General features: G+C 47.3%; 1 protein-coding gene across 1 annotated transcript in view; it reads left to right on the forward strand.

Moving 5' to 3' along the window:
• TRABD2B (TraB domain containing 2B) overlaps positions 1-27,617 on the forward strand; it is a 245,552-nt gene that overhangs the window by 185,244 nt on the left and 32,691 nt on the right. The window contains exon 5 of the mRNA XM_056815180.1: positions 17,491-17,581. Within this exon, the coding sequence (XP_056671158.1) occupies positions 17,491-17,581 (91 nt within the window). The remainder of the gene's footprint in view (positions 1-17,490; positions 17,582-27,617) is intronic.

The following is a 27,617-nucleotide window of genomic DNA, read 5'->3' on the forward strand; positions in this document are numbered from 1 at the left end:
TCATTCATTCCCTCATGCATACGAGTCCACACACTAAGCCAGAGTCTCCAGTGGATTCCTCGGAGCTGAGCCGGGCTAGAATGAGTCAGTCGCCTTTAGGGATGGCCTTGGAGGTCGTCTGGGGGGGTCACTGGCAACCCTGGCATGGGGTCACTCTGCACCAGTCAGGCTCCTCATCCTCCCCCTCCAGGCAGCTCCTCAAAGGCATCCAGGTGGAAGGGTGGAGAGTGAGCTGGGGCTGTGGTCAGGAAGCCCGGAGTTTTCCAGTCTAACACTTGTGACCGGTTGGCAATTTCACTTAACTGTTGATTCCCTCAGTTTCCTCATCAATAAAATGGGGATAATAATAGTACCTGCTGTTGTAGAAGAAACGCACCCAAGTTGGTAGCAGAGTCTGGCCCCAAGAATGGGAGACTCGGACTCCGCTCAGTCCAGAAGGAAGAAAAGAATCTTATTTGAAGACGTTTAAGGTGGCATCACAGTCAAATAGCTGGTGGCATCGTCTGGGGGATAATCGGGTCGCCTGGGGGCTGATGGGCAAGCCACGGGCGAGGAGAGGAGCCTCTGTGGAGCCGACGGAATAGCAGCCCTCCAGGTGTGGAGTGGCAGTTTCTGCGCCTCTGTGGGTCAGGCTTGGCGTAAGTATTAGAGACTGAAGTAAGTCCGCTAAATCTTCGTCTCTCCGGAAAACCTGGAGGAGGGTTGTGGCCCAACCCAGGTGGCGGCGCCTTTGGGGGTTTGATGTCACAGAGAATATGGAGCATGCGCAGGTTTGGGGGCGTCTTCTGGAATGCCGGAGCCCCGGTGTGCAGGTCCCTCGTCTGCCCATCGTCCATCTTGTCATCGTTTGTCAGTGGAGGAGGTCTCACTGCCCTTCTGGAAACAGAATGGGGGGAGGGCTGCGGTTCCCTGGGGGGCCACCTCAGGCACTTAAGTGTGCTCAAAAGTGAACAGTGTGGCTGACCGATAACAGATACAGCACAGAGCAGATGCCCGGGATAGAATGAGAGAGCCAACACCGAGGGGGCAGCTCGTCATAATGCCGCAGTTTATTAACTAGTACTAACCGGTAGAACGGCAGGATTCAGAGGAGGAGGCTCTCATTCCCTTCACTACCCCATCACCACCTGTCAGCGTGGACCTGAAGATGGATGAGATAAATCTGAAGTGCTTAGTTAGCACAATGCCTGGCACAGAGCGAATATTTGTTTCCTCCCTCCTCACTTCCCTCCCACACTCTTTCTTTCCATTTCCTCCCTCCCTTCCTTTCTCCTTATCTTCCTTCCTTCCTTCCTTCCTTCCTTCCTTCCTTCCTCCCTCCCTCCCTTCCTTCCTACCTTTCTTCCTTCCTTCCTTCCTTCCTTCCTTCCTTCCTTCCTTCCTTCCTTCCTTCCTTCCTTCCTTCCTTCCTTCCTTCCTTCCTTCCTTCCTTCCTTCCTTCCTTCTTTCCTTCCTTCCTTCCTTCCTTCCTTCCTTCCTTCCTTCCTTCCTTCCTTCCTTCCTTCCTTCCTTCCTTCCTTCCTTCCTTCCTTCCTTCCTTCCTTCCTTCCTTCCTTCCTTCCTTCCTTCCTTCCTTCCTTCCTTCCTTCCTTCCTTCCTTCCTTCCTTCCTTCCTTCCTTCCTTCCTTCTCAGTCCTTAATTCAGTTTTCTTAGACAGAAACCCAATCCTGTGGCCCAATTCTTAGCCTGAGCCATAGAGTGAGTACTGACAAGAAGTTAGGAGTCTTGGGTTCTTGTCTCAGTTCTGCCATGGGCTCCCTGGGTGACCCTAAATTTGTAACTTTCCTTCTCTGTTCCCTCATCCACAAAATGAATGCCTGGGGAATGGGATCACAGGCTCCTTGACCTGTCCCCAACCCTCACTCAATATAGGGCACACTCTTGCCCTGGGCACAAAATGTCCCAGTTATACCTCTGCCTGGCCCTGAAGAAACAGAAAGGAAAGGTAACTCCTTATCATTTCTCCAAACCTGCCCGTCTTTTTGGCATTGATTGCCATCACCCCATCTCCCATCTGCTCTTAGAGTCAAGAAAACTTGAGTTCAAATCCTACCTCAAATGCTTAGTAGCTGTGAGCCCTTGGCAAGTTACTTAATCTCTTTGTGCCTCAGTTTCCTCCTCTGTATAATGCAGATGATAAAAATAGCACCTGTCTCCCAGGGTTGTTGTGAGGGTCAAATGAGCTAACATAGAAAGCTGTGCCAACCTTTATGTGCCATAGAAATGCTGACTTTATCTTTAACTCTCGCCCTGTATCTCCTCAGTTACAAGAGCCTGGTGTATCCCCCTTGGCCTCTCTAGTCCCATGGCCACGGCCTCCATCAGGCCCTTGTGCGCACCCATTGGCCCATTGGGATATCCTCCTACCGGCTTCCTGCCTCCATCATTCCCCTCTTCCAGACCAACCTTCCTAATGCTCAGGGCAGGTTCTGGACCCACTTTGTCCCCCCCAAAGCAGCAAGTGTGGGGCTCCTGGTAAGCCAGCAGACACTCAGCGAGGTCTGTCTCTGTGGGAATGCCAGTGTGCGAGGAGCTGTGTAAGAGACGCGTTTATCAGCCCCAGCAGCCCCGAGCACACGGCTCCCATCACGGGACAGCCTGACACCAATTCTACTTCTTATCAGAGCCGACTTAGGACAGAAACATGCAATGAAAAGTGGGTTGGAAAGCCACGCGGCTATGGTCGCTAAAAATAGCACATTCATTTGGGTGCCAGGACCTCCGGGAGAAAAGAGGAAGGAGCTCGAGTCCTTGTGTGGAGCCCTGACTGACCTGGAGGAGTGCTGGCCTCCCCCATGGGCGCCCTGCAGCCTCCCCAAACCTCTGAGCTGGAAGATACCCAGAGGGTTCTGAGCCTTGTCCAGGAACTGAAGGAGAAAAAGAATCGGTAGCCAAGAACAGAGATCAAGGAGCCAGGAGAAGCTGCCCCAGGCCCATTTTACAGATACGAAAAATGAGGATCAGGAATGAAGGGAAGAGATTTGTTCAGTGATATTAGACGTTCTGGTCAAAACAGGAATTAAAAAAAATTCTCAACTTTTTGCCCCAATAACAACTCTAAGACAGAAGGGCAAAGGCTATGCAAACAAGATTAAATGACTTGCTCAGGGTCACAGAGCTAGGAAGTATCCAAGGCCACATTGGAACCCGGGTCCTCTCAGCTCCAGGCTTGGCTCTGTATCCACTGTGCCACCTAGCTGTTCCCAAACACTATTTTGAATAAGGTTGATGAAGGTAGGTTCCAATTAAAATCTGTCCAATTAAAAGCTAGAGACCATCATCATAATGGACTTCTTAAAAGTTCTTCCATCTTACAATCAAAACTATGCATTGGTTCCAAGGCAGAAAAGTGGTAAAAGCTAGGCAATGGGGGTTAAGTGACTTGCCCAGGGTCACCCAGCTAGGAAGTGTCTGAGGCCAGATTTGAACCTAGGACCTCCTGTCTCCAGGTCTGGCATGCCCCCTAGCTTCATACTTTATTGAAAAAAATTTCTTAGAGCACCTCCTTCTTCCCTCCTCTCCCTCTTCTTACATCCCTCAGATATCTCCCCCATATTTCTTCTCCTTCACCTCTGTCTCCCATTATGAAGTGACTTTCTCCTTGCCAAAACAAAGCCCTCCACCTGCATAGGAGAGCCCTCTTCTGTTCTCCAGCGAATTGCCCCCTCTGCCACCCTGACTGCATCACTTATCTTCAGTCTCTCCTTGTCTTGTGGCTACTTCCTTCCTTCCTGTGCCTGCCCATGCCTCCTCCATCCTCAGAAGGCCTTTACTGACTCTCCTGCCACATTTCTCTTCCTTTTGTGACTAAATTCCTTGATAACGTTGGCCTCCACTGCCTTCTCTTTCCTTCTCTTAAGTCTCTGCAGGCTGGCTTCCCACCTCATCCAAGTCACTAGTGATCTCTTGATCGCCCAATCCAATGGCCTTTTCTCAGCCCTCATTCTTCCTGACCTTTCTGCAGCCTTTGACTCTGCCCGTTGCTCTCTTCTCTTGCAAATCTCTTCTTGCTAGGTTTTTGGGGTTCTCTTCTCTCTGGCCTCTCCTCAGTCTCCTTTGCCAGATCCTTGTCCAAATCATGCCTATGGCTGCCTCCCTAGGCTCTGTCCTCCATCAAACCAAGGACTCTGTCCACACCATTGTGCTTGGTGATCTCATCAATTCCCAAGGATTTAAGTATCATCTCTTTCCTGAGGATTCCCTCATCTACACATCCAGCTCTAACCTCTCTGCTCACCTCCAATCTTGCTTCTCCAGTTGCCTATTGGATTTCTGAATCTGAATTTTCCATAAACATGCTAAACTCAACTTGTGTTCAACACTGAATCCACCCCCCTCTTCTAGTCCTCCCCTCTTCCTAGCTTTCCCATTACTGTGGAAAGTACCATCCTGTTTTCCCACAGTCCCACCAGCATTTGTCATTTTCTGTTTTTGTTTATTTTGCCAGTCTGATGGGTATGAGGTGGTGCCTTTTAAAAATGGAATTATTACAGGCTTTACCTCACACGGCTGTTTGGGGAATGAAATAATGTTAGTAAAGCACATAGCTCAGTGTCCAGCACCTAGCAGACACTATGTAAGTAAGTTCTTCTTTCCTTATTCATGACTTAGAGCATCTTTTCACTTAGCTATTGACAGCTTGGATTTCTCCCTCTGGAAGCTGCTTGTTCCTTTCACCCTTTACCAATTAGGGAATGGCTCTTATTTTGATGAAGTTGACAGTTCCCCATTTGTCTTGGAAATGAGACTTTTGATTGTAGAAACTTGCTGTGAAGATTCCCCTCACTCAGTTTCCTGCTTCTCTTCTAAGTTTAGCTGCATTGATTTTATTTGTGCAGAACCTTTTAAATTTTATGTCTCTTTTCCTTCCTGTGCATATATCAATTTTGTGTTTGGTCATAAACTCTTCCATAGACCTGGCAGGTATTTATTTCCAAGTTCCTATTCATTTGTGATGTCACTCTATATGTCTGAATCATGTAGCTATTTGGAGCTTCTCTTGGGATAGAGTGAGGGTGGGATGACTTGAGTTGCCAAAAAGGTTTCGATCCAGGACTCTGCCTCAGCGCCCCTCGCCCCTCCCCAGCACTGTCCACCTCCATCCCCTATATTGCCATTGTGGATAGAATAAAAGACATGCCAGTGGGGCATGCGATTATAGTAGTCTCAGCTAGAAGGGGCTTCAGGGCACTCCTGGTTCCCTCCATTCCCCTCTATGATACTTTCATGACGGATGACTCGAGTTCACTTTTAATGCCTTTGTTTTATAAATGGCAATATGAAGCCCAAAGAGGGGAAGTGAGTAGCCCAAGATCACAAAGCAAGACAAGGTTTCCTTTACTCAGCTCTAGTCAACTGTTCCTCCCCTTCGTATTGCCTATCTCTGATTCCATGAAAATGGGAACGTCCGTGATGGCAGCCTTGCTTACAAGAGAGAACATCTGTTTACAGAAATCTTCAAGTGTTTATGTTCACGCTCCCATGTGTCCGAGGTCCCAAGGCTGCTTCTCCCCTTCTTCCTTCCATGATTAATTATTCCAGTGGGATTATTCTCCCTGACATGGACTTAATGGGCCAGCATCATTAATCCCCTCTGAGGTTAACCATATGTTTGGACGTTTTAAAGAAATAAACCATTAGTAGACTTTCCCCCCCCTTCCATGGCCAAGAAGTCGTGGCCTCAAGAGAATAAAGGTCAGACTTTGGAATGGGAACCCTCCCAGAATCTCTGAAGGGAAGGGAGGCCTGTAGTCCAACCCATGGAACAGAACACGAGTCCGCTCTCCAGTAGCCTTGATTAGTGGTTACCCAGCTCCTGTTTGAGCACCTCCGTGGAGGGAGAGCATGCCAAGCCCCGAGGATGCCTGTCCTCCTTAGAAAGAACTCTCGTGATCAGGAAGGCTTTCCTTGCTTTTAGTGTCTGCATCTGCTCCTTGTTGGAGTGGGGCCTGGAAAGCAGCCTTCGGCTCAGTTCCATCAAATGTTCTTCTAAAAATCAACAAAGAACCAGGCCTGGGGGGTCTTGGAGCCTTCCCCTATTTTAGTCCACGGTGTGAGCAGAAGGGTGAGATCTTCCCAAGAATCACATTGCAGTGGAAGCTTCTACCAAAGACCCTTTCTGTGTCTCCAAGATAATTTTCTGAATGTACAGTCAATTCCTAGGAACCTAGGATGATTGATTTAGACTGCCAGGGACCAAAGAGATCAGCTCCATGCTTTTATGCAGGAGGAAACTGAGTCCAAGAGAAATAAAATCACTTGCTTAAGATCCCACAAATAGTAAAGTGGCAGAGAAGGATTTGAAACTAGGTCTGTGACTCACTAGGCAGTTCGGTGGCTTAGTGGATAGTGCATCAGGCCTGGAGTCAGGAAGACCTGAGTTCAAATTTGGTCTCAGACACTTGCTAGCTGTGTGATCCTGGGCAAGTCACTTAACCGTGTTGGCCTCGGTTTCCTCATCTGTCAAATGAGCTGGAGATGGAAATGGTAAACCACTCCAGTATCTTTGCCAAGAAAACCCCAGATGAAGTTATGAAGAGTCCGACATGACTGAAAAACAACTAAACCCAGTTGGAGGGGTCCATCTTTTGAGCGCCTCCCTTTTGAACTTCTGGGGACGTAAGTGGGTGAGAAGGTTGAACGTTTTCTCTCGATTTCGGAGAAAGCTTTATCTTAGGACACACAGTGGAGGTGCCTGGCCCGTGGCTTGAGTATTCAGTCCTTCTGAGTCCTTCGCTCCACAGAACGGCAGCTCCCTGAGGCCTGGGTCATGGGAGAAGGCCAACGAAGAGGAGGTTGGCTAGAGAGGACAGGCCTGAATTATGAGGCTTTCCACAAGAACACCAGGGTGGTCTGTGTCTACACAGGACACAGAGAGGGCTTCTCATCTCTTCAGGGTCAGCAGGGCAGGAAGAAGGCACTTGGTGTAAATGTTCTGTGGAATGGATAGAGCCCTGGAAGGCAGAAAGACCTGCCAGGCGTATGACCCTGGGCAAGTCACTGAACTCCTCTAAGACTCAATTTCCTGATCTGTAAAATGGGTGTAATCCTAGCTCTTAACTCTCAGAGTGCTTGTGAAGGTTGAATAAAATCATATCCCTTAATCACTTTGAAAGTGTGGAGGCCAAAACAACAACAAAGGCCCCTAAACTCCAAACTCCGCTCTCTGGGGGAAGGAAGAACACTTGATGTTGTACCTATTTTGTACAAGTCAGTGAATGAAGCACTTTACAGATTTTGTTATAATTAGTGCTAAACTGTAAAATATAAGTGGGGAAGCTTTTTATTATTATTATTAGGGTGAGGGGCCCTGAAAGGGAGGGAGTCAGGGACAGCTGGAAATTCTAGGCTAAGGAGGAGAGGGAAGACTTCAGAAGGAGAAAGAGGATGAGGATGGGACAGGGAAAAGTCTGGGCTTCAGGAGAGAGTACCTTGAGGCAGATCCTCCTCCTGCTGTCACTTCATCGAGGCCATTTGTCCCCACAATAGGGTCCTGCGGATTGTGGTCTAATACCTGTAGCCTCCCCTGAAGTATGTGGGGGAGCATCTGATGGGATCATGTATGGAACCCTGCTTTCCAAAGAGGAGGCCAAGGGAGGAGGGCTGCCCGGGATGACACATTATGAGGTCTGGATGGAGGGTTCCTTCCAGGGCATGATGGTAGGAAAGGTTCTCCTCTTTCCCAGCCCTGCCATCTCCTGTTCCAAGGTCCCTCCTGGCTCTCACACTCTCTGCCCTTCTCTGCCTGTCCTGATGCTTCTCCTCCCTCAGCTCTCTGCCCTCCTCCTCCTCCTGCATCGCCCTGAGATCCCTGAGTTCCACCCTCTCTTGGGCTTCCCCAAGAAAACAAAGGGGCTTGGCCTTCCTTCCTCCCTCCCTCCCTTCCTTCCTCCCTGTATCTCTGGGCCTGCAGTGGCAGCCGGGGGGGCCGCAGAATTAGCATTTGAAAGGAGCCCCTGCATTAATTTCAGACGGAACATAAATATGGGCTTGGGCCCCCACTGCCCAGAGAGGAGAACGGAGAGCCCGCTCTTCCCACTGATGGAGGGGGAACATGTGGGGGGGATTAGGGACACTAATAGAGGCTTTCAGGCCGGCCCTGCCCTACAAACATCTGGCTGGGCGCCCCTTCCACTCCCCCCATCCTCCCAGTCCCCTGGCACTGTCTCTGCTACGACTGTTAATCGCACCATTGTTCCCCTGGTCCCTTGCACAATGCTCTCTCTCCATCTGTGGAGTCTTGGAAGGGACTGTCTCGTTTCCTCTGATTTCTTGCTCTGAAACTCAGACTTGGAGGGTTTGGGGGCCAACAAGGAAAAAGTGAACAATGGTTGTCCTGCTGGCAGCCCCTCCGATGAATTCATGATCGGTGGCACTGAGGCTGTGTTTCACCATAACGGTTTATGAAGCCAACCCACCCATTCTCACTGGATCTTTCCAAGCGCCTGCAAGGGAGCCAGATGTGGGCACTGAGCCTCCGGCGGGCGGCCCCACCTGGGACCATTGGGATGGCCATTGGGACGGCCAAGCATCCTTCCGGGCAGAGATCATCGGAGTATCTCCCGGGAAATGGGGAGGACTGTGTAGGACAACCTGCTGACCTTTGGGTAGCACAATGGAGCAAGTGCCTGAGGCTAGGGAAGCCCTGAGTTTGAATCCTGCTTCGGATACTCAACTCACTGTCTGTGACCCTGGGCAGATTGGCATGGTGCAGGAAGTTATTGCAAGATAGCATAAGTGAGCCTTAAGGTAGCTGTTCTCATTTCCTAAAGAAGCATCCCGTCTATCACATTGTCCTGAAATTCTGCTCCATCTGGTTTCTGCTGGGAAACTCTTAGGAAGAGGGATCTTGCTGCCTCCCGTTCTACTTTGAGACAGTTCTCAAAGTTTCGAATCTCTCCCTTGCATCAGTTTTTCCAAGATGGTGAAGGGATGTCCTCCACGGGCGCCGATTGCCGTATTTCTGCGACTTTGTCAATTATCTGTGCGTCAAATAAATAATTCCTTACTTTGTGGCCAGCCTGGTGAGACGCTGCCAGAATGGAGGTGGGCTGGTCCTCGTACGACACGAAGGCCCGCCCGGAGCCAAAACTGGCTTCTCTGTCTGTACCAGGAGACTCGGCCGCTAAAGCAGTGCCAGGCTGGAGGAGGGAAGGGCAGGAGCTTGTCAGGAGGGAGTCAGCAAAGAGGCAGTCCCAAGGCAGTCCAGAAGAGCAAGACCTGGGGCAGCGAGGACACCCAGGGGCAGAGGCCACGTATGAACCAAAGGCCAAGGGCATAAATCATTCAGACACGGAAGAACAGGGTAGAACAGTCTGTTCTGCTTAAAGCAGGGAGGACTCAATCCCTCCCTCTTCCTCAAGCTGAATGTGGCCATTCTGTCCTCCTTCTTGGTCTCAGCTGCAGGAAGGCTTTCTCTAGAGGGAGAAGATCCAAGTTCAAGCCCCGACTCCCCTCCTTACTTCCTGTGCAACATGAGTTTAGAAAAGTGCTTGGCACATAAGAGCGGATTAAATGCTCATTGACTGGATTTGACTTGACATTGAATAAGTCTTATCTTTCTCTAGGCCTCGGTTTCCCCCATATATAAAATGGGTAAGATGACCTAGGAACCCCTCCAACCTTTCCTCATCCCACCAATTGCTAATGTCTTCCCACTTCAAAAATTTAATTTTAAATTTATATATTATATTATATACTAATATGCTACATATAATATACTATTATTATATACTAATATAAAACGGCTTCGACAGGCCGGCTAAACCTTGTGAGGGTAGCCATTGGGTCATCGACTCCTGGTGAACCAGGGCTTTGCTCACCCAGCATGTGAAGACTGCTTCGGTGGAACAGGCGGAAGAAACCAACAAGAAGGTTCAACGGCTGAGAGGGCAACACAGCAAAGCACTGTGGAGTGCTTAGGGCGTGTTGGAGCACAAAGGACAACAAGGCCATCCAATGCAGCTGAGGAAGTCTCCAGGTGTAACAACTTTTCGTGCCACTGGACCCAGGCTTCCAACGCCGAGAGAGTGGGACTGTCTCTGTGCATCGACTTTTCCACTTAAATCTCCTTCATGCACAAGTGTCTTTGTGCACACTCATCTTACACCATAGATGAAAACACACAAAGACAATCATCATCCTCGGTTACCGAGAGACTACTACTATACTATTATATATCATTACATGTTAACACACTGATATATTATATGTCAGTATACTGTTATATATTATATTATTACATGTTAACATACAATTGTATGTTATATTATTACATGTTATGCTATTATATATTAATATACTATTATTATATGTTCTATATCTAATTATAGCATGACATATCATATATAAATTATATATTTATTATAATATGCTATATAGTATATAATAACATTTTATATTTACTTGCCTATCTGTATATAGGTTGTATTTTCTCTTAAGGGCAGTAGTGAGCTATATATGGTTTGTGAGGAGGATAATGGCATGATCAGGCCTGGAAATAAGGTGTTTGGAGAGGGGTTGGAGAAAGGAGAGACTGGCGTTAGGAGGCCATTGTGTGGGGCCAGGTCAGAGGCACTAGGGCAGTCAGTGAGAGTGTGTGTGTATGTGTGTGAGAGAGAGTGTGTGTGTATTAATGAAAGTGTGTGTATGAGTGTGTGTGAGTGAGAGTGTGTGTGAGTGTGTGAGTATGTATGAGTGTGAGTGAGTGAGAGTGTGTGTGAGTATGTGTGAGAGTGTCTGAGTGAGAGTGTGTGTGAGTGTGTGAGTGTGTGAGTGAGTGTGTGTGAGTGAGAGTGTGTGTGAGTGTGTGTGGTGTGAGAGTGTGTGTGAGTGTGTGAGTATGTATGAGTGTGAGTGAGTGAGAGTGTGTGTGAGTATGTGTGAGAGTGTCTGAGTGAGAGTGTGTGTGAGTGTGTGAGTGAGTGTGTGAGAGTGTGTGTGAGTGTGTGGTGTGTGTGAGTGTGTGAGTATGTATGAGTGTGAGTGAGTGAGAGTGTATGTGAGTATGTGTGAGAGTGTCTGAGTGAGAGTGTGTGTGAGTGTGTGAGTGTGTGAGTGAGTGTGTGTGAGTGAGAGTGTGTGTGAGTGTGTGTGGTGTGAGAGTGTGTGAGTGAGTGTGTGAGTATGTATGAGTGTGAGTGAGTGAGAGTGTATGTGAGTATGTGTGAGAGTGTCTGAGTGAGAGTGTGTGAGTGTGTGAGTGTGTGAGTGAGTGTGTGTGAGTGTGTGTGGTGTGAGAGTGTGTGAGTGAGTGTGTGAGTATGTATGAGTGTGAGTGAGTGAGAGTGTGAGTGTGAGTATGTGTGAGAGTGTCTGAGTGAGAGCGTGTGTGAGTGTGTGTGTGTGTGTGTGTGAGTGAGTGAGTGAGTGTGTGTGTGTGTGTGAACGCAGTGCAAAGAGGAGGATGGATGGGCAGGGTCAGATTTAGCAGGATAAACATGCCAACGGTTTGGAAGGGGGGTGGGGAGAGCCAGTCAGGGAAGTCTCAAGGCGCCATGGCCCGGCGGGCAGCACAGCTGTCCTTCTCCAGCCTCAGGTCTTACCCCAGGTTCCGCCATCCCCTCTCCCCTGCAGGTCCCTCGGGCTCCCCCTTGAGCAGTTGGTGGTTTCCAGTGGAGCCTTTCCCGATCTCAGCCACCGCCTGGCTCTGGGAGCCTCCACGGTCGTCTGGTGGCTTTATGGACAGGAAGGCCCCTGCACAGGTTCCTGGATTCAGGCCTCCTTGGGCTGTTCACAGAGGAAATCTGGGCTTACTTTAAAAAAACTGTTACTTAGTTCCAAGGCAGAAGAAGGGCAGTAAGGGCCAGGCAAGGGGGGTGAGTGACTTGCCCAGGGTCACACAACTAGAAGTGTCTGAGGCCAGATTGGAGCCTAGAACCCTCCGACTGGAGGCCTGACTCTCCACCGCGGTGCCCCGGGGCTATTCTTAAAGGGAGGCCGGCTTTCACGGGAAAGTGGGTTAGCCTTGCTCTGGTCCGCCTCAGAAGAGACAAAGGAGGGGCAGTGGAGGAGCGCAGAGAGGCCGCCTGAGGCTGGGTATCAGGAGGAGTTTCCGTGGGTCAGCGACCTCCCAAAGGGGGATGGGCTGCCCCTCCATCCTGGAAGGCCTCCAGGCAGAGGCGGGAAGCCTCTTGTCAGGGATGTTAGAAGGGGAATTCCTCCGAGTATGGATGGACCTCCCAAGGGGGAGGATGAGACTTCCCCAGAGCTGCCCTTTCCCCAGCTCTCGGACCCTGGCCAGGATCGCCTCCCGCACGTGTCCACCTTGTCATGGCTCAGTGAGGCTCTTATCCAGCACTTGGAAAGAACAGACAGCCTGAGGAAGAGGGGGCTTCGTCGGGGGCCTGGAAGGGACAGCTCGGGCCTGAGGATGGAGTCTTAGAGGACATTTAGGCCAACCCTCTCGTCGTACAGATGGGGAAACTGAGGCTGGGCCAAGGAAAGCGGCTTGCCCAGTGCCCCATGGAGCTGCCTGCATGGCAGAGCTGAGGCTTGAAGGTCTTCTGTCCTAATACCATCACTGCTCCCTGGGGATAAAGAACCTGGCTGCGGAGAGAATGGAGGCTCGGACTCGAGCCTGTACTGGTTGTGGTCCCTGCCCTCAGAGAGCTTCCAGGCTGGGGTGGGCAAGGAGGGGTGGCGGGTAAAGAAACAAGCAGGCCTCAGAAAAAGAGATGAACTGGAGCTGCAGGAAGGCTTCCTGGAAGAGGTGACCCCGAGCGGCAGCTACAGTGTGAAGGAGGCAGGCAGGGTGGAGAAAAGTCCAATCCAGAGAGGGGGGATTTCTGGGAATGCTGTTTCTCAGGGAACTTGGGCCAGTCCTGGAGCCTTGGGAAGACCCTGGCCCGGGCCCTTTTTTGAGGCCTCTCTCTCGAGAAGGTGGCAGAGATCCACTCCAGGCCTAGAGCCAGGGCCAAGAGACAAGCAGAGCATTCCCGAGGCAGTCATGAGGGCCCCCCTCTGTTCTTGGGGGAATCCCAAAGATTCCCTTCCATGGGCCAAGGACAGGGGCCCTGGGATGTCTCCAGTCCTGAAGGCGATTCCCAACTGGATTCCCCTCTACAACGTCCCCAGAAAGCAGCCATCCAGCCTCTCCTCGGAGACTTCCGACGACGGAGAGCTCACTCCCTACGGAGGCAGTACTTTAGGCTTTTGGACGCCTCTCTGGGTGAGGAAAGTGTTTCTCTGTACCTTCCCCTTTTCACGTTCTTCCAAGAAACCGAGCAGGAGGAGTCCGTAAAAAATGTCTGCGCTTCACGGGTCTCCGGGGGATGCGCGTTGCGTGTGGCCCCCGATTTTGATCCCTCTCCGATACGTTGGAATTGGGGAGAATCGCCCCAAGAGCTAGGCCGAGCCTTGTAGGAGAGACTCCGCCGGAAGCCTTCCTGCCCCTCTCTGGAGGGAGCTGTAGCCAGGAGACCGGCGAAGGGTGAGCCAGGCCTTGGGCCATCCTCCGAGGCCTCTCAGTGCCAGCCCTGGAGACAGGCACAAGCAGGCAGCCGCCAGCCCCGGAGCCGAGGGCCGCTCGGGCCTGCCGCTGCTGCTCATTATTTCAGTAATTGTGTTAATCACAGTTACTCTCAATGCCACTACTTTAGGCTTTACGGAGGACTTTCCTCCTAACCACCTGGTGAGGAGGGTTAAAAGGGCTTCGCAGAAAAAGTAGGATGGAAGGAATTATTGTTTGACGGATGAGGAAACTGAGGTTCCAAGGGGAAGTGACCTGCCCAGCAGACCTTCTGACAATAAACCCAATGCGTTTTCCTTGTGTTCCTCTAAGCCAATGACACGAAATAAAAAAACAAACACCAGAGACCTGGGGCAGGGGGGTGGCTGGGTGGCTCGGTAATGGAGAGCCAGACCTGAAGTCAGAAGGTCCTGGGTTCAAATTTGGCCTCAGTCACTTCCTAGCTGTGTGACCCCAAGCAAGTCACTTACCCCCCATTGCTGCTCTTCTGCCTTGGAACCCATACACGGTATTGATTCTGAGGTGGAGGGTGAGGGGTTAAGGAGTCCTTAACTTTAAATCAGACAGGCTTTCCTGATGGATAAAGGACAGATGACACATTCCTTAGCCTGGCCCTGGAAGCTCACTCCCTTGTACACTCTTATCTCATTCTTCCCAGTTCAAACACTCCAAATTCCTATTAAATTGGCCCAAGGATGGCTCTTTCCTTCATTTGGCCCATAATTCCTCAGGCCAAGGAAAAGGAACTAATTAGACTTCAAGGGAAGGGAACAAAATGGCGGGTCAAGAGCAGAAAGACCAAATAAAAGGACAGGCGGGAGGAGAGCATCCAGCCGCCCTGGCCCGTGTCCCGCCAGCCAGTCCCATGAGCTGAATGCTGGGGTCCTCCAGGAGCTGGCAGGGGGAGCTTCTGAGCCGCTGCCAGTGACCTATAAAAGAGCTTGCAGGGAAGTGTCCTCCGAGTGCAGAGAGGCGCGTTTTCCCAGTTTTCCATAAAAGGAGGAGACGGGAATCTAGAGAAGATGGGCCAAGGAGCCGGACGTGGATTCCGTGTGAAATCCTAGAACGCTTATTAAAGGGATGGCCGCGGGGTGCCTGCTTGGAAAGAGCCAGTCTGGGGCTTCTTCCACACCGTCCCAACCGAGCCGAGGATCCCAGGAAGCACTAGGGAGCCACTAGGGGTCTTAGAGCTGTGGCAGGAAGGAAGCCGGGGACTTCGCATTCGAGGAGATGTCCAGGGAATTCGGGAGGATCTCCTGAGCTTTCCTGGGAAGGCTGAATCTCAGTTCCCTGACTGTGCCGACACTCAGATCCTCCTCCAGTTCCTCCCCACGGTGTGGGGCTGACCGTGGGACCTCAGCCCCAGGCACAGAGTCAGAAAGCCTGGCAGAGTCTTTCTGGCGAGCCGCCGCGTCCCTCTGAAGTCCACCGAACGGTGTCTCCAGGAATTCTCGCTCTGCAGGAGCGGTCCAGGCATGCGTAAATATTTGCTGCCCGACGTATACAGCCTGCGGGCTGGTACTTTCCCTGGCGAGCCCTTAAAGGCACCGAGGCTGCAGGGCACCCTGAATGAAACAGCTCTTCCACCAGGCAGCAGCCAAGGTAGGAGAGTCCAAGCGCTGTTCCTCAGTGGTGGCTTCTCCCCTGTCTGTGGGCCACGAGCCAGCCGAGGCGGCCGATGGATGGCCGATACCCCACCCAAGCAAGGGCAAGGGCTCAGGTTGGCACCTGCTTATCTCCTCCTGCCCTGAAGCCTCATCCCAGCCCCGGGCGTCCCCCAGATGGCTCCCGGCGCTCCTTGGGGTGGCTGGACCCAACCACGGGTCTGGCACTCGCCACGATCCCCAGACAGGCATTTCAACCTGTTGAGGCTCTGGCGGAGAAAGAAGGCTCCTCTTTGGGAGAGTTCTTCCTCCCAGAGTTCCCTAGGCCGGTTCCTGTTCAGTTTTCCTGTCCTGTCCTGTCCTGTCCTGACAGTTTCCTGTCCAGTTCAGGATTCAGAAATCCCCTGTTCAGTCCCTGGCCAGCCCCGCCTCCCCAACAGTAATAATAAATGAGTATAGATTATCATTCTAAGCTATAGTTATTGTCCATTATTTATTCGATTTTATTTTATTATTATATCATATTATGTAATATTGTGCTGTATTATTATATTATAGTAATTATATTATAATATTTATTATGTTATAATATATCAAATATATCATATTATATTATATCATATATCAAAATATATCATATCATATCATTTATATATTATAATATTATATGATGTTTTATATATATTACAATATAACGTAATATATTCTGTAATAAAATCAATAAGATAATTAAAAAGCAATGATTATTACTAATAATTCATTTTATTATCCATGATTATTGATAAATATTTATTTTTATTAATAATGCATTAATTGGTCATTAATAATTAATGATATTGTTAATAACGAATAATAAGTGTATCATGACTAATACTAATTATAATTAATAACAATAAAATTATAATTAATTATTATGGTTATAATAATAACTCCCAATTCTTTAACACCCACAGAACCCTTTCTGGACACCAGTCCTATAGGGTCAGTAGTGAAATTAGAGTCTTTGTTTTACCAATGAGGGAAGGGAGAGATGAAGGGCTTGCCAGTGTTGATACTTTTCTCCCCCAAATATATAGATAATGAAATATATAACAATAGAAATATATAATATAAATGAATATAGATGAGAATGTAGATGAATATGAGAAGGAGCAGAGAGGCAAATGTAGGCTGGATGTTAGGGGAATGGACTGGCAATGAGTGCTGTCCAAAATGGAAAGGATTTCTTCAGAAGTAGTGAGCTCCCCGTCCTTGGAGATCATGGAGTGACGCCACTTTTTCAGGCTCAGCTCCGAGCAGACTGATTTGGGGAAGGACTTTGTAATGCCGAAGCACAATTTCGATGCTGACGTTTTGGGCGGCGCCTTCACTGAGGCCATCTTGCCACGTCTCCTTGTGCCATGGGGCTGACCCTGGGATCTCGGGGACCAGGAGGTCTTAACAACCCAGGGGAGCCCAAGCATGGAGGACCGGCTCTGCTCAGAGGGAATGGAGTCATAGATGGATCAGTCAATCAGTTACTTAGAAGCTGCTGAGTGCCAGGCCCCGAGCTAAGCACCGGGAATACAAAGATAAAAGAAGACCCCTCAAGGAGCTTACAGTCTAATTGTGGAGACAATATACACATGTATCCGTATGTGCAAAATGGGCCCCAAATAGAAGCCTAGTCATTTGAAGGGAGAGGGCAGCAAGGTGGTGCAGTGTATATGAGTCCAAACCTGGTCTCAAATACTTATTAGCTGTGTGACCCTAGGCAAGTCTCTTAACCCTGTTTGCCTCAGTTTCTTCCAATGTAAAATGAGCTGGAGAAGGAAATGGCAAACCACTCCAGGATCTTAGCTGTGTGACCCTAGGCAAGTCTCTTAACCCTGCTTGCCTCAGTTTCTTCCAATGTAAAATGAGCTGGAGAAGGAAATGGCAAACCACTCCAGGATCTTTGCCAAGAAAACTCCCAATGGGACCCTGCAGTCAGACAGGACTGAAAAGTGACTGAACAACAAAAATTAGAAGGGGAAGGCCCTGGCAGCTGGTGGGGAGATCAGGAGAGGCCTCATGTAGAACAGAGAGGCGGAGGGAGAGCATCCTAGAGATCTGGATGGATTCTTTGAGCAATAGCCTCAGTCTTTCTCCTGAGATAGGAAAGGTCTACGAGCAGCATTAATGCTGCCATATTCTGTGAAAGAATGAATCCCGCGTGTTACTTCCCTTCTCTGGATCTCAGTTTTCTCTCCTGCAAAATGGGAGGTCTCTGAGGGTCCTCCAGATCTTGACCTATGAGCCTATTGCAGTGCCTGGCACACAGTAGGTGCTTACTACCTGTTTATTGCCTAACATCTGGGGCGTGGAGCCCTTGTGGAAGGGCTACTGATGCTGGAAGGTGCCCGCAGGTTGTAGACGCGTCTCTCTTGCTGTTTCAGGTCACTTCCTGGGGAACAACACCGTGATTGACGTCCTGCGCCAGGCTGGCTTTGAGGTGGAGCACACCCCACCAGGGAAAGCCGTGCACAGGTGAGATGCCTTTGTTTCCTCTGCCTGGGGACGCTCAGGCTTTCCTAGTGCTAACTGCCCTCCCCATGAGCTCTGGCCCAGCATCCAGCCCCTTACCCGGACTTTGTGGCAGCTGGGGCACCTGGGCAGCCTTAGCCACATGGATGTTCAGAGGCTCATACAAATTGCAACTGGAAAGTAGCCTTAGAGATCACTTTGACCAACCCTTTGATTTTACAGTTGGGGAAACTGAGTTCCAGAGGACAAAACTGGGAGCAACAATAATTTTAGCTAACAATTCCATAGCTGTTAAGGTTTGCAGAGGTCTGGTTTACCCCATTTCAGTGGATTTTTATGACGTGGATAGGTTATTACTGGCATCGTACCCATTTTACAGATGTCTCTACAAAGCCTTCCTGTGGGCTTTGTAAGAGGCCTCATCAGGGAGCAGAGGTGGCCCTGAGCTCTGCTAAGCAATGCCAGTCGATCTCAAGCACAAGCTGGCTTGACCTCAGTGATAACTCTACCTACCACGCAAGGCCAGCCTAGCTCAATAAATAGAGGCTCGTCGACAATAGTCTGGCCTTCCAGCGATGGATTCTTTACCTACAGAGAGGCTCCTTACTGTCTGGCCTTCAAACAGTGAATGCTTTGGTTCTACCAATTCATGAAATGGAAGACAATCAAATAAGGTCCCTGGTGCGAGGTGACCCCACTCTGCTTCTGCTGCAATGGTAGGAGGTGGCAGGTGCTGAGAATCACACCGTCTAGATGAGCAAGGAACACGGCCTCACCTGTTAGAACCCTGAAGGGGAGACCCTAGCCCAGTGACCATCGGGAGGTCACGTCCGTCCTGGTGTTCTTACAGAAAGGAGTTTCAGCTCAGTTGAGGGACGTAGCCAGATCCGCCCTGGAAAAGCAAGGAAAGGAGTGAGTGGAGCGACAAGAAGAAGCACGTCTTCCTGGGGCCTTTGGGTCCCCTTGGAGCAAAGCACTCAGTCAAGGCCAGAAGACCCCATCGATGCGCAGGGCTCCGTGCCCTGCACCGCTCTCCAGAGGATGGCCCTGGCCCAGTGGAGAGAGCCCTTTGGGAGGACCTGGACGAGCGTCAGAGAACGGGCAGCACCAGAGCGTTAGAGTCTCTGTTGGTCAAGAGAATAAAGACCTTGTTGAGGTCCAGTCAGTCACTCTTTCCTCAAGCCTTCTACGCACCTAAGACACTATACCCTTGGACAAAAGGACCTGAGGGAAGTGACTTGACCAGCAGCACACAGTGGGTCTATTCCAGTGCTAGAACAAAGAAGCATTTATTGATTGATTAATTCAATTCAGCAATCACTTAGGTGAATGAATGAATGAAAAATCATTTGTTAATTATTAATCAATTACTACGTGCCAGTTAGTGTACTGAGTCTCGGGGATACAATTACAAGTGAAAAGGACAGGCCCTGCCCTCCTGGAGCTTTTATATATATTTTTTTAAACCCTCACCTTCCCTTTTAGAATCAATGTTGCCTATTGGTTCCAAGGTAGGAGGTAAGGGCTAGGCCATGGGGGTTAAGTGACTTGCCCAGGGTCACACAGCTAGGAAGTATCGGAGGTCAGATTTGAACCCAGGATCTCCTGGCTCTCTATCCACTAAGCCACCCAGGTACCCCCTGGAGCTTATATTCTAAGAGGAGAAAAGAACACATAACGGAGAGTTAGAGTGGGAGGAACAGTCCAGGAAGTGATATTTGATTGAGGCGAGATAAGGTGAGGGCTCAGCTACCAAAGCCCAGGGCCCATGAGTTCTGGGGGGCAGAGGAGGAGGCAGTGCAGTTTGGAGCTAGCTAAGTGCTGGGGATACAAAGACAAAGCTGAAGCCATCCCTGCCCTCCAGGAGTTTCCCTTCTCCCAAGGGGGATGTGAGTAAATGCACAGAAAAATATACAAGAATGACAAGTCCTGAGAGGGACAGGGAGCTTCTAGCTGAGGGGGACGAAGGAAGGGCTTTGCCAGAAGGGGCAGAACCGGAGCTACTTCTCCGTCCGAAGGAGTTGCTGGCCCTGGCTTTCTTCCCCATCCCCCTCCTCTGGATATTCTTTGTCCCTCTTCCCAGAGCCCACCTTGAACAGCCAGGGCTCAGCAGTCCAAGGTCCCAGGCCACCTCTCCCCCTCTTCCTCCTCCTCCTGGATTCCATCCCTCAAATGACCCATTGTCTGGCAGGCTCAGGCATCCACAGTGGCTCAGACCCGGGGCTGGAACACACATTCCGTCATCACAGAGGGTGTTCTGCTGAGGAGTGGAGGGGCCAGGGAGGATTCTGGGAAGCCCGTGAACAATACAGGACTATGGATGGACACAGGTGTTACTGGAGCAGCTTCTTTTGTCCAGAGGCTTCAATTAGGACCCCAGCAGCTGCCTGCCAATCCCCTGGCCTTGGCGGGCAAAACCTGGGGGACCGGAGATGGGAAGGAGGAATTCATACTCCTTTTCTCTTGAAAAGAGAGAGAAAGGGGATAATAAGGCAGGGAGAGATCGAACACAGACTCCTCTGAGGAGGTGCCCAGAGCATCTTCCCTGGCTTCCAAGGTACAGATTTAGAGGTAGAGGAGGCCTTCTCAATGATTTAGCCCAACACCCTCCTTTTTCAAAAAAAGAAACTGAGATACAGGGAGATAAATCCTTTGTTCCCAGGTCGTAGAGGTAATGAGTTCTCTTGGGGTCTTAATAAGAGTTTGTAAGTGGTGGCAGCTAAGAAGGTAATGGGATCCTGGACTGCACTGATCAGCAGGACAAAGGCTGCCTTGCTCCAGACACAACAGGAGACCCAGGTTCGACCCCAGTTTAGAGAGACATTGGAGGGCAACCATCTAGATAATTTGACCCAACTCTCATTTTTATAGCTCAGAAGGGGAATCTGGGGCTCAGGGAGGAAGAAGGATTTGTAAAGGGCATGAAATAGCTCAGGGGCAGAGCTAGAAAGAAAATTTACAGGACACAACTAGGTGGTACAGTGGATAGAGCAACAGGACTTGGAAGGGCATGGGTTCAAATTTGGCCTCAGATACTTCCTAGCTGTGCAAACCTGAGCAAATCAGTTAGTCCTGTTTGCCTAGCCCTTGCCCTTCTGTCTTAGAGCGGTTACTAGGGTAGAAAATAAGGGAGACAGGGAGGAAGAAGAGAGAAGAAGGAAGGAAGGAAGGAAGGAAGGAAGGAAGGAAGGAAGGAAGGAAGGAAGGAAGGAAGGAAGGAAGGAAGGAAGGAAGGAAGGAAGGAAGGAAGGAAGGAAGGAAGAAGGGAAAAAAGAGGAAGAAAGAGAAGGAAAGAGAAAAAAGGGAAGAAGGGAAGAAAGAAGGAAGAGGAAAAAAGAAAGGGAGGAAGAGAAAGGACAGAAGGAAGAAAGAAAAAGAAAAAGGGAGGACTTCCGGTTAAGATGGCGGCTTAGAGAAAGCTCAAGTTCAGATCTCCGGAAAAACCTTCCCGACCGATCTCAAACTATAAGCTCCTAAGGCGCCGAAATTCAAAACGATCAACAGCACAGACCCTGGGAACCCTCCTCCTGGACCTGGACCCGGTTCAAAAGGTACGGCTCCCCTCAAAAGCCAGAACCCGAGATCCCTCGGACCTCAGGGGTAGGAGCGCAGAGTCCAAGGCTCCCGGAAGCCGCAGCCCTGCCGGCTGGGCTCAGAGAGCAGAACCCTCAGGGCCTTCTACAGTCCCGGTGAAAGTTACTGCCTGGGGCTTCCGCTGCAGAGAGCTGGTCGAAACAACAGCAACCCTCAGGGCGGGCAAGACAGCCTCACGGGCTGGATCCTGCTATCCAAGTCTCAGTGAAAGTCCTTGCTCTCGGAGCTTGGGTTAGCTGCAGCCCATCCCCCCGCAGGCCAACGAAACAGCCTCACGGCCAGCGATTCTGAAGGCAACTTCCTGAAAGCAACGTGGTCCGACCCTTCCATTCCAGTTCCAGTGAGGCATATTCAGTTTAACCCAGGGAAAGTCATAGAACCATCTGCCCAGGACTAAAGCCTCTGAACACCAGACAGAGACAAGAAAAGCCAATCCTCCACATTCAGAGATGGAAAACTCCACAGAAGCACAGAAGCCCCAAAATACCAAGAAAAATAAGAAGAAAGGGGCGACTTTGGACACATTCTATGGAGCCAAAATACAAAATACAGAGCAGATAGAAGAAAATATAAAAGAAAATGCTCCAAAACCTTCCAAAGGAAATGGAAACTCTCCACAAACCTATGAAGAATTTGAATCAGAAATGACCAAAAAGATGGAAGCCTTCTGGGAGGAAAAGTTGGAAATAATGCAAAAGAAATTCACGCATCTACAAAACCAGTTTGACCAAACTGTAAAAGAAAACCAGGCTTTAAAGGCCAGAATCAGGCAGCTGGAAGACAACGATCGTGTAAAAGAGCAAGAATCAATAAAGCAAAGCCAAAATACCAAGAAATTAGAAGAGAACATAAAATATCTCACCGACAAGGTGATAGATCTGGAAAATAGGGGGAGAAGGGATAATTTAAGAATAATTGGACTCCCAGAAAAGCCAGAAATAAACACCAAACTGGACATGGTGATACAAGATATAATCAAAGAAAATTGCCCAGAGATTCTAGAACAAGGGGGCAATACAGCCACTGACAGAGCTCACAGAACACCTTCTACACTAAACCCCCAAAAGACAACTCCCAGGAATGTAATTGCCAAATTCCAAAGCTATCAAACAAAAGAAAAAATCCTACAGGAAGCCAGAAAAAGACAATTTAGATATAAAGGAATGCCAATCAGGGTCACACAAGACGTTGCAAGTTCTACTCTGAATGATCGTAAGGCATGGAACATGATCTTCAGAAAGGCAAGAGAGCTGGGTCTCCAACCAAGAATCAGCTACCCAGCAAAACTGACTATATACTTCCAAGGGAAAGTATGGGCATTCAACAAAATAGAAGACTTCCAACTTTTTGCAAAGAAAAGACCAGAGCTCTGTGGAAAGTTTGATACCGAAAATCAAAGAGCAAGGAATACCTGAAAAGGTAAATATTCAGGAAAGGGGAAAATGTTATCTTCTTCTTTTACTCAAACTCTCTTCTATAAGGACTACATTTATATCAACCTATGTATACTAATATGTGGGGAAAATGTAATGTATAAATAGGGGGTAAAGAAAGACCAAATAGAATAATCATTCTCACACAAAGATTCATATGGGAAGGGGAGGGGAAGAAAACTCCTATAAGAAGGAGAGGAAGAGAGGGGGGGGGGATTTACTTAAACCTCAATCTCAGGGAAATCAACTCTGAGAGGGAAAAACATCCAGATCCATTGGGATCTTGAATTCTATCTTACCCAACAAGGGTAAGGAGAAGGGAAAACCAAGGGGGGGAGGGGGAGAGGGAGAACAAAAAGGGAGGGAAAGAGAGGGGGGAAGGGGAGGGAACAAAAAGGGAGGGACTAAAAAGGGAAACATCAAGGGAGGGGACAAGGGGGACTGTTTCAAAGTAAATCACTGGACTAAAAGGTAGAGCCGAAGAAGAATAGGTTAGAATTAGGGAAGGCAATCAAAATGCCAGGGAGTCCACAAATGACAATCATAACTTTGAACGTGAATGGGATGAACTCACCTATAAAACGTAGACGAATAGCAGAATGGATTAGAATCCAAAACCCTACCATATGTTGTCTTCAAGAAACACACATGAGGCGGGTTGACACCCACAAGGTCAGAATTAAAGGATGGAGTAAGACCTTCTGGGCTTCAACTGATAGAAAGAAGGCAGGAGTGGTAATCATGATATCCGATAAAGCCAATGCAAAAATAGACCTGATCAAAAGGGATAGGGAAGGTAATTATATTTTGTTAAAAGGGACTATAGACAATGAGGAAATATCATTAATCAATATGTATGCACCAAATAATATAGCACCCAAATTTCTAATGGAGAAACTAGGAGAATTGAAGGAAGAAATAGACAATAAAACCATACTAGTGGGAGACTTAAACCAACCATTATCAAATTTAGATAAATCAAATCAAAAAATAAATAAGAAAGAGGTAAAAGAAGTGAATGAAATCTTAGAAAAATTAGAATTAATAGACATATGGAGAAAAATAAATAGGGATAAAGAGGAATACACCTTCTTCTCAGCACCACATGGCACATTCACAAAAATTGACCATACATTAGGTCACAGAAACATAGCACACAAATGCAGAAAAGCAGAAATAATGAATGCAGCCTTCTCAGATCACAAGGCAATAAAAATAATGATTAGTAATGGTACATGGAAAACCAAATCTAAAACCAATTGGAAATTAAACAATATGATACTCCAAAACCGTTTAGTTAAAGAAGAAATCATAGAAACAATTAATAATTTCATCGAGGAAAATGACAATGGCGAAACATCCTTTCAAACCTTTTGGGATGCAGCCAAAGCGGTAATCAGAGGTAAATTCATATCCCTGAATGCTTATATTAACAAACAAGGGAGAGCAGAGATCAATCAATTGGAAATGCAAATGAAAAAACTGGAAAGCGATCAAATTAAAAACCCCCAACAGAAAACCAAATTAGAAATCCTAAAAATTAAGGGAGAAATTAATAAAATCGAAAGTGATAGAACTATTGATTTAATAAATGAGACAAGAAGCTGGTACTTTGAAAAAACAAACAAAATAGACAAGGTACTGGTCAATCTAATTAAAAAAAGGAAGGAAGAAAAGCAAATTCACAGCATTAAAGATGAAAAGGGGGACAGCACCTCTGATGAAGAGGAAATTAAGGCAATCATTAGAAATTACTTTGCCCAATTATATGGCAATAAATACACCAATTTAGGAGAAATGGATGAATATATACAAAAATACAAACTGCCTAGACTAACAGAAGAGGAAATAGAATTCCTAAATAATCCCATATCAGAAATTGAAATCCAACAAGCCATCAAAGAACTTCCTAAGAAAAAATCCCCAGGGCCTGATGGATTCACCTGTGAATTCTATCAAACATTCAGAGAACAGTTAATCCCAATACTGCACAAACTATTTGACATAATAAGCAAAGAGGGAGTTCTACCAAACTCCTTTTACGACACAAACATGGTACTGATTCCAAAACCAGGCAGGTCAAAAACAGAGAAAGAAAACTATAGGCCAATCTCCCTAATGAATATAGATGCAAAAATTTTAAATAGGATACTAGCAAAAAGACTCCAGCAAGTGATCAGAAGGGTCATTCACCATGATCAAGTAGGATTCATACCAGGGATGCAGGGCTGGTTCAACATTAGGAAAACCATCCACATAATTGACCACATCAACAAGCAAACTAGCAAGAACCACATGATTATTTCAATAGATGCAGAAAAAGCCTTTGATAAAATACAACACCCATTCCTATTAAAAACACTAGAAAGCATAGGAATAGAAGGGTCATTCCTAAAAATAATAAACAGTATATATCTAAAACCAACAGCTAATATCATCTGCAATGGGGATAAACTAGATGCATTCCCAATAAGATCAGGAGTGAAACAAGGATGCCCATTATCACCTCTACTATTTGACATTGTACTAGAAACACTAGCAGTAGCAATTAGAGAAGATAAAGGAATTGAAGGCATCAAAATAGGCAAGGAGGAGACCAAGTTATCACTCTTTGCGGATGACATGATGGTCTACTTAAAGAATCCTAGAGATTCAACCAAAAAGCTAATTGAAATAATCAACAACTTTAGCAAAGTTGCAGGATACAAAATAAACCCACATAAATCATCAGCTTTTCTATATATCTCCAACACAGCTCAGCAGCAAGAACTAGAAAGAGAAATCCCATTCAAAATCACCTTAGACAAAATAAAATACCTAGGAATCTATCTCCCAAGACAAACACAGGAACTATATGAACACAACTACAAAACACTCGCCACACAACTAAAACTAGACTTGAACAAATGGAAAAACATTAACTGCTCATGGATAGGACGAGCCAATATAATAAAAATGACCATCCTACCCAAACTTATTTATCTATTTAGTGCCATACCCATTGAACTACCAAAATACTTCTTCACTGATTTAGAAAAAACTATAACAAAGTTCATTTGGAAGAACAAAAGATCAAGGATATCCAGGGAAATAATGAAAAAAAACACACATGATGGGGGCCTTGCAGTCCCTGACCTAAAACTATATTACAAAGCAGCAGTCATCAAAACAATTTGGTACTGGCTAAGAAATAGAAAGGAAGATCAGTGGAATAGACTGGGGGAAAGCGACCTCAGCAAGACAGTATACGATAAACCCAAAGATCCCAGCTTTTGGGACAAAAATCCACTATTCGATAAAAACTGCTGGGAAAATTGGAAGACAGTGTAGGAGAGACTAGGAATAGATCAACACCTCACACCCTACACCAAGATAAATTCAAAATGGGTGAGTGACTTAAACATAAAGAAGGAAACCATAAGTAAATTGGGTAAACATAGAATAGTATACATGTCAGACCTTTGGGAGGGGAAAGGCTTTAAAACCAAGCAAGATATAGAAAGAATCACAAAATGTAAAATAAATAATTTTGACTACATCAAACTAAAAAGCTTTTGTACAAACAAAACCAATGTAACTAAAATCAGAAGGGAAACAACAAATTGGGAAAAAATCTTCATAGAAACCTCTGACAAAGGTTTAATTACTCATATTTATAATGAGCTAAATCAATTGTACAAAAAATCAAGCCATTCTCCAATTGATAAATGGGCAAGGGAAATGGATAGGCAGTTCTCAGATAAAGAAATCAAAACTATTAACAAGCACATGAAGAAGTGTTCTACATCTCTTATAATCAGAGAGATGCAAATCAAAACAACTCTGAGGTATCACCTCACACCTAGCAGATTGGCTAACATGACAGCAAAGGAAAGTAATGAATGCTGGAGGGGATGTGGCAAAATAGGGACATTAATTCATTGCTGGTGGAGCTGTGAACTGATCCAACCATTCTGGAGGGCAATTTGGAACTATGCCCAAAGAGCGACAAAAGAATATCTACCCTTTGACCCAGCCATAGCACTGCTGGGTTTGTACCCCAAAGAGATAATGGACACAAAGACTTGTACAAAAATATTCATAGCTGCGCTCTTTGTGGTGGCCCAAAACTGGAAAACGAGGGGATGCCCATCAATTGGGGAATGGCTGAACAAACTGTGGTATATGTTGGTGATGGAATACTATTGTGCTAAAAGGAATAATAAAGTGGAGAAGTTCCATGGAGACTGGAACAACCTCCAGGAAGTGATGCAGAGCGAGAGGAGCAGAACCAGGAGAACATTGTACACAGAGACTAATACACTGTGGTATAATCGAACGTGATGGACTTCTCCATTAGGGGCGGTGTAATGTCCCTGAACAACTTGCAGGGATCCAGGAGAAAAAAACACCATTCATAAGCAAAGGATAAACTATGGGAGTGGAAACACCGAGGAAAAGCAACTGCCTGAATACAGAGGTTGAGGGGACATGACAGAGGATGGACTCTAAATGAACACTCTAATGCAAATACTATCAACAAAGCAATGGGTTCAAATCAAGAAAACATCTAATGCCCAGTGGACTTACGCGTTGGCTATGGGGGGTGGGGGGGGGGAGGAAAAGAAAATTATCTATGTCTTTAACGAATAATGCTTGGAAATGATCAAATAAAATATATTTTAAAAAAAAAGAAAAGAAAAAGGGAGGAAGGATGAAAGATTAAAAAAAAGTAGAGAGAGAGAAAATCTATCTCTTCAGTCTCCCAGGTCAAGATTCTTTCCATCCTATCTCAATTGGCTCTCCTACTCTCTCTCTGTCTCATTGTCTCTGTATCTGACTCTTTCTATCTCTGACTCTTTATCTATGTCATCTGTCTGACTCTCCAGCTGTCTCCATCTCTTACTTTCTGTTTCTTTCTCCTCTCTTCAATGCGTCTGTCCTCCTCCATCTCCCCCTACCCCTAAAGGCTATAAAGGAAATTCCCAGACTGCATAGAAGCTTAGATGAGATGCATTTATAACTCTAGATTA

Source organism: Monodelphis domestica, chromosome 2 (genome assembly GCF_027887165.1).
Source record: "Monodelphis domestica isolate mMonDom1 chromosome 2, mMonDom1.pri, whole genome shotgun sequence".
NCBI lineage: Eukaryota > Metazoa > Chordata > Mammalia > Didelphimorphia > Didelphidae > Monodelphis > Monodelphis domestica.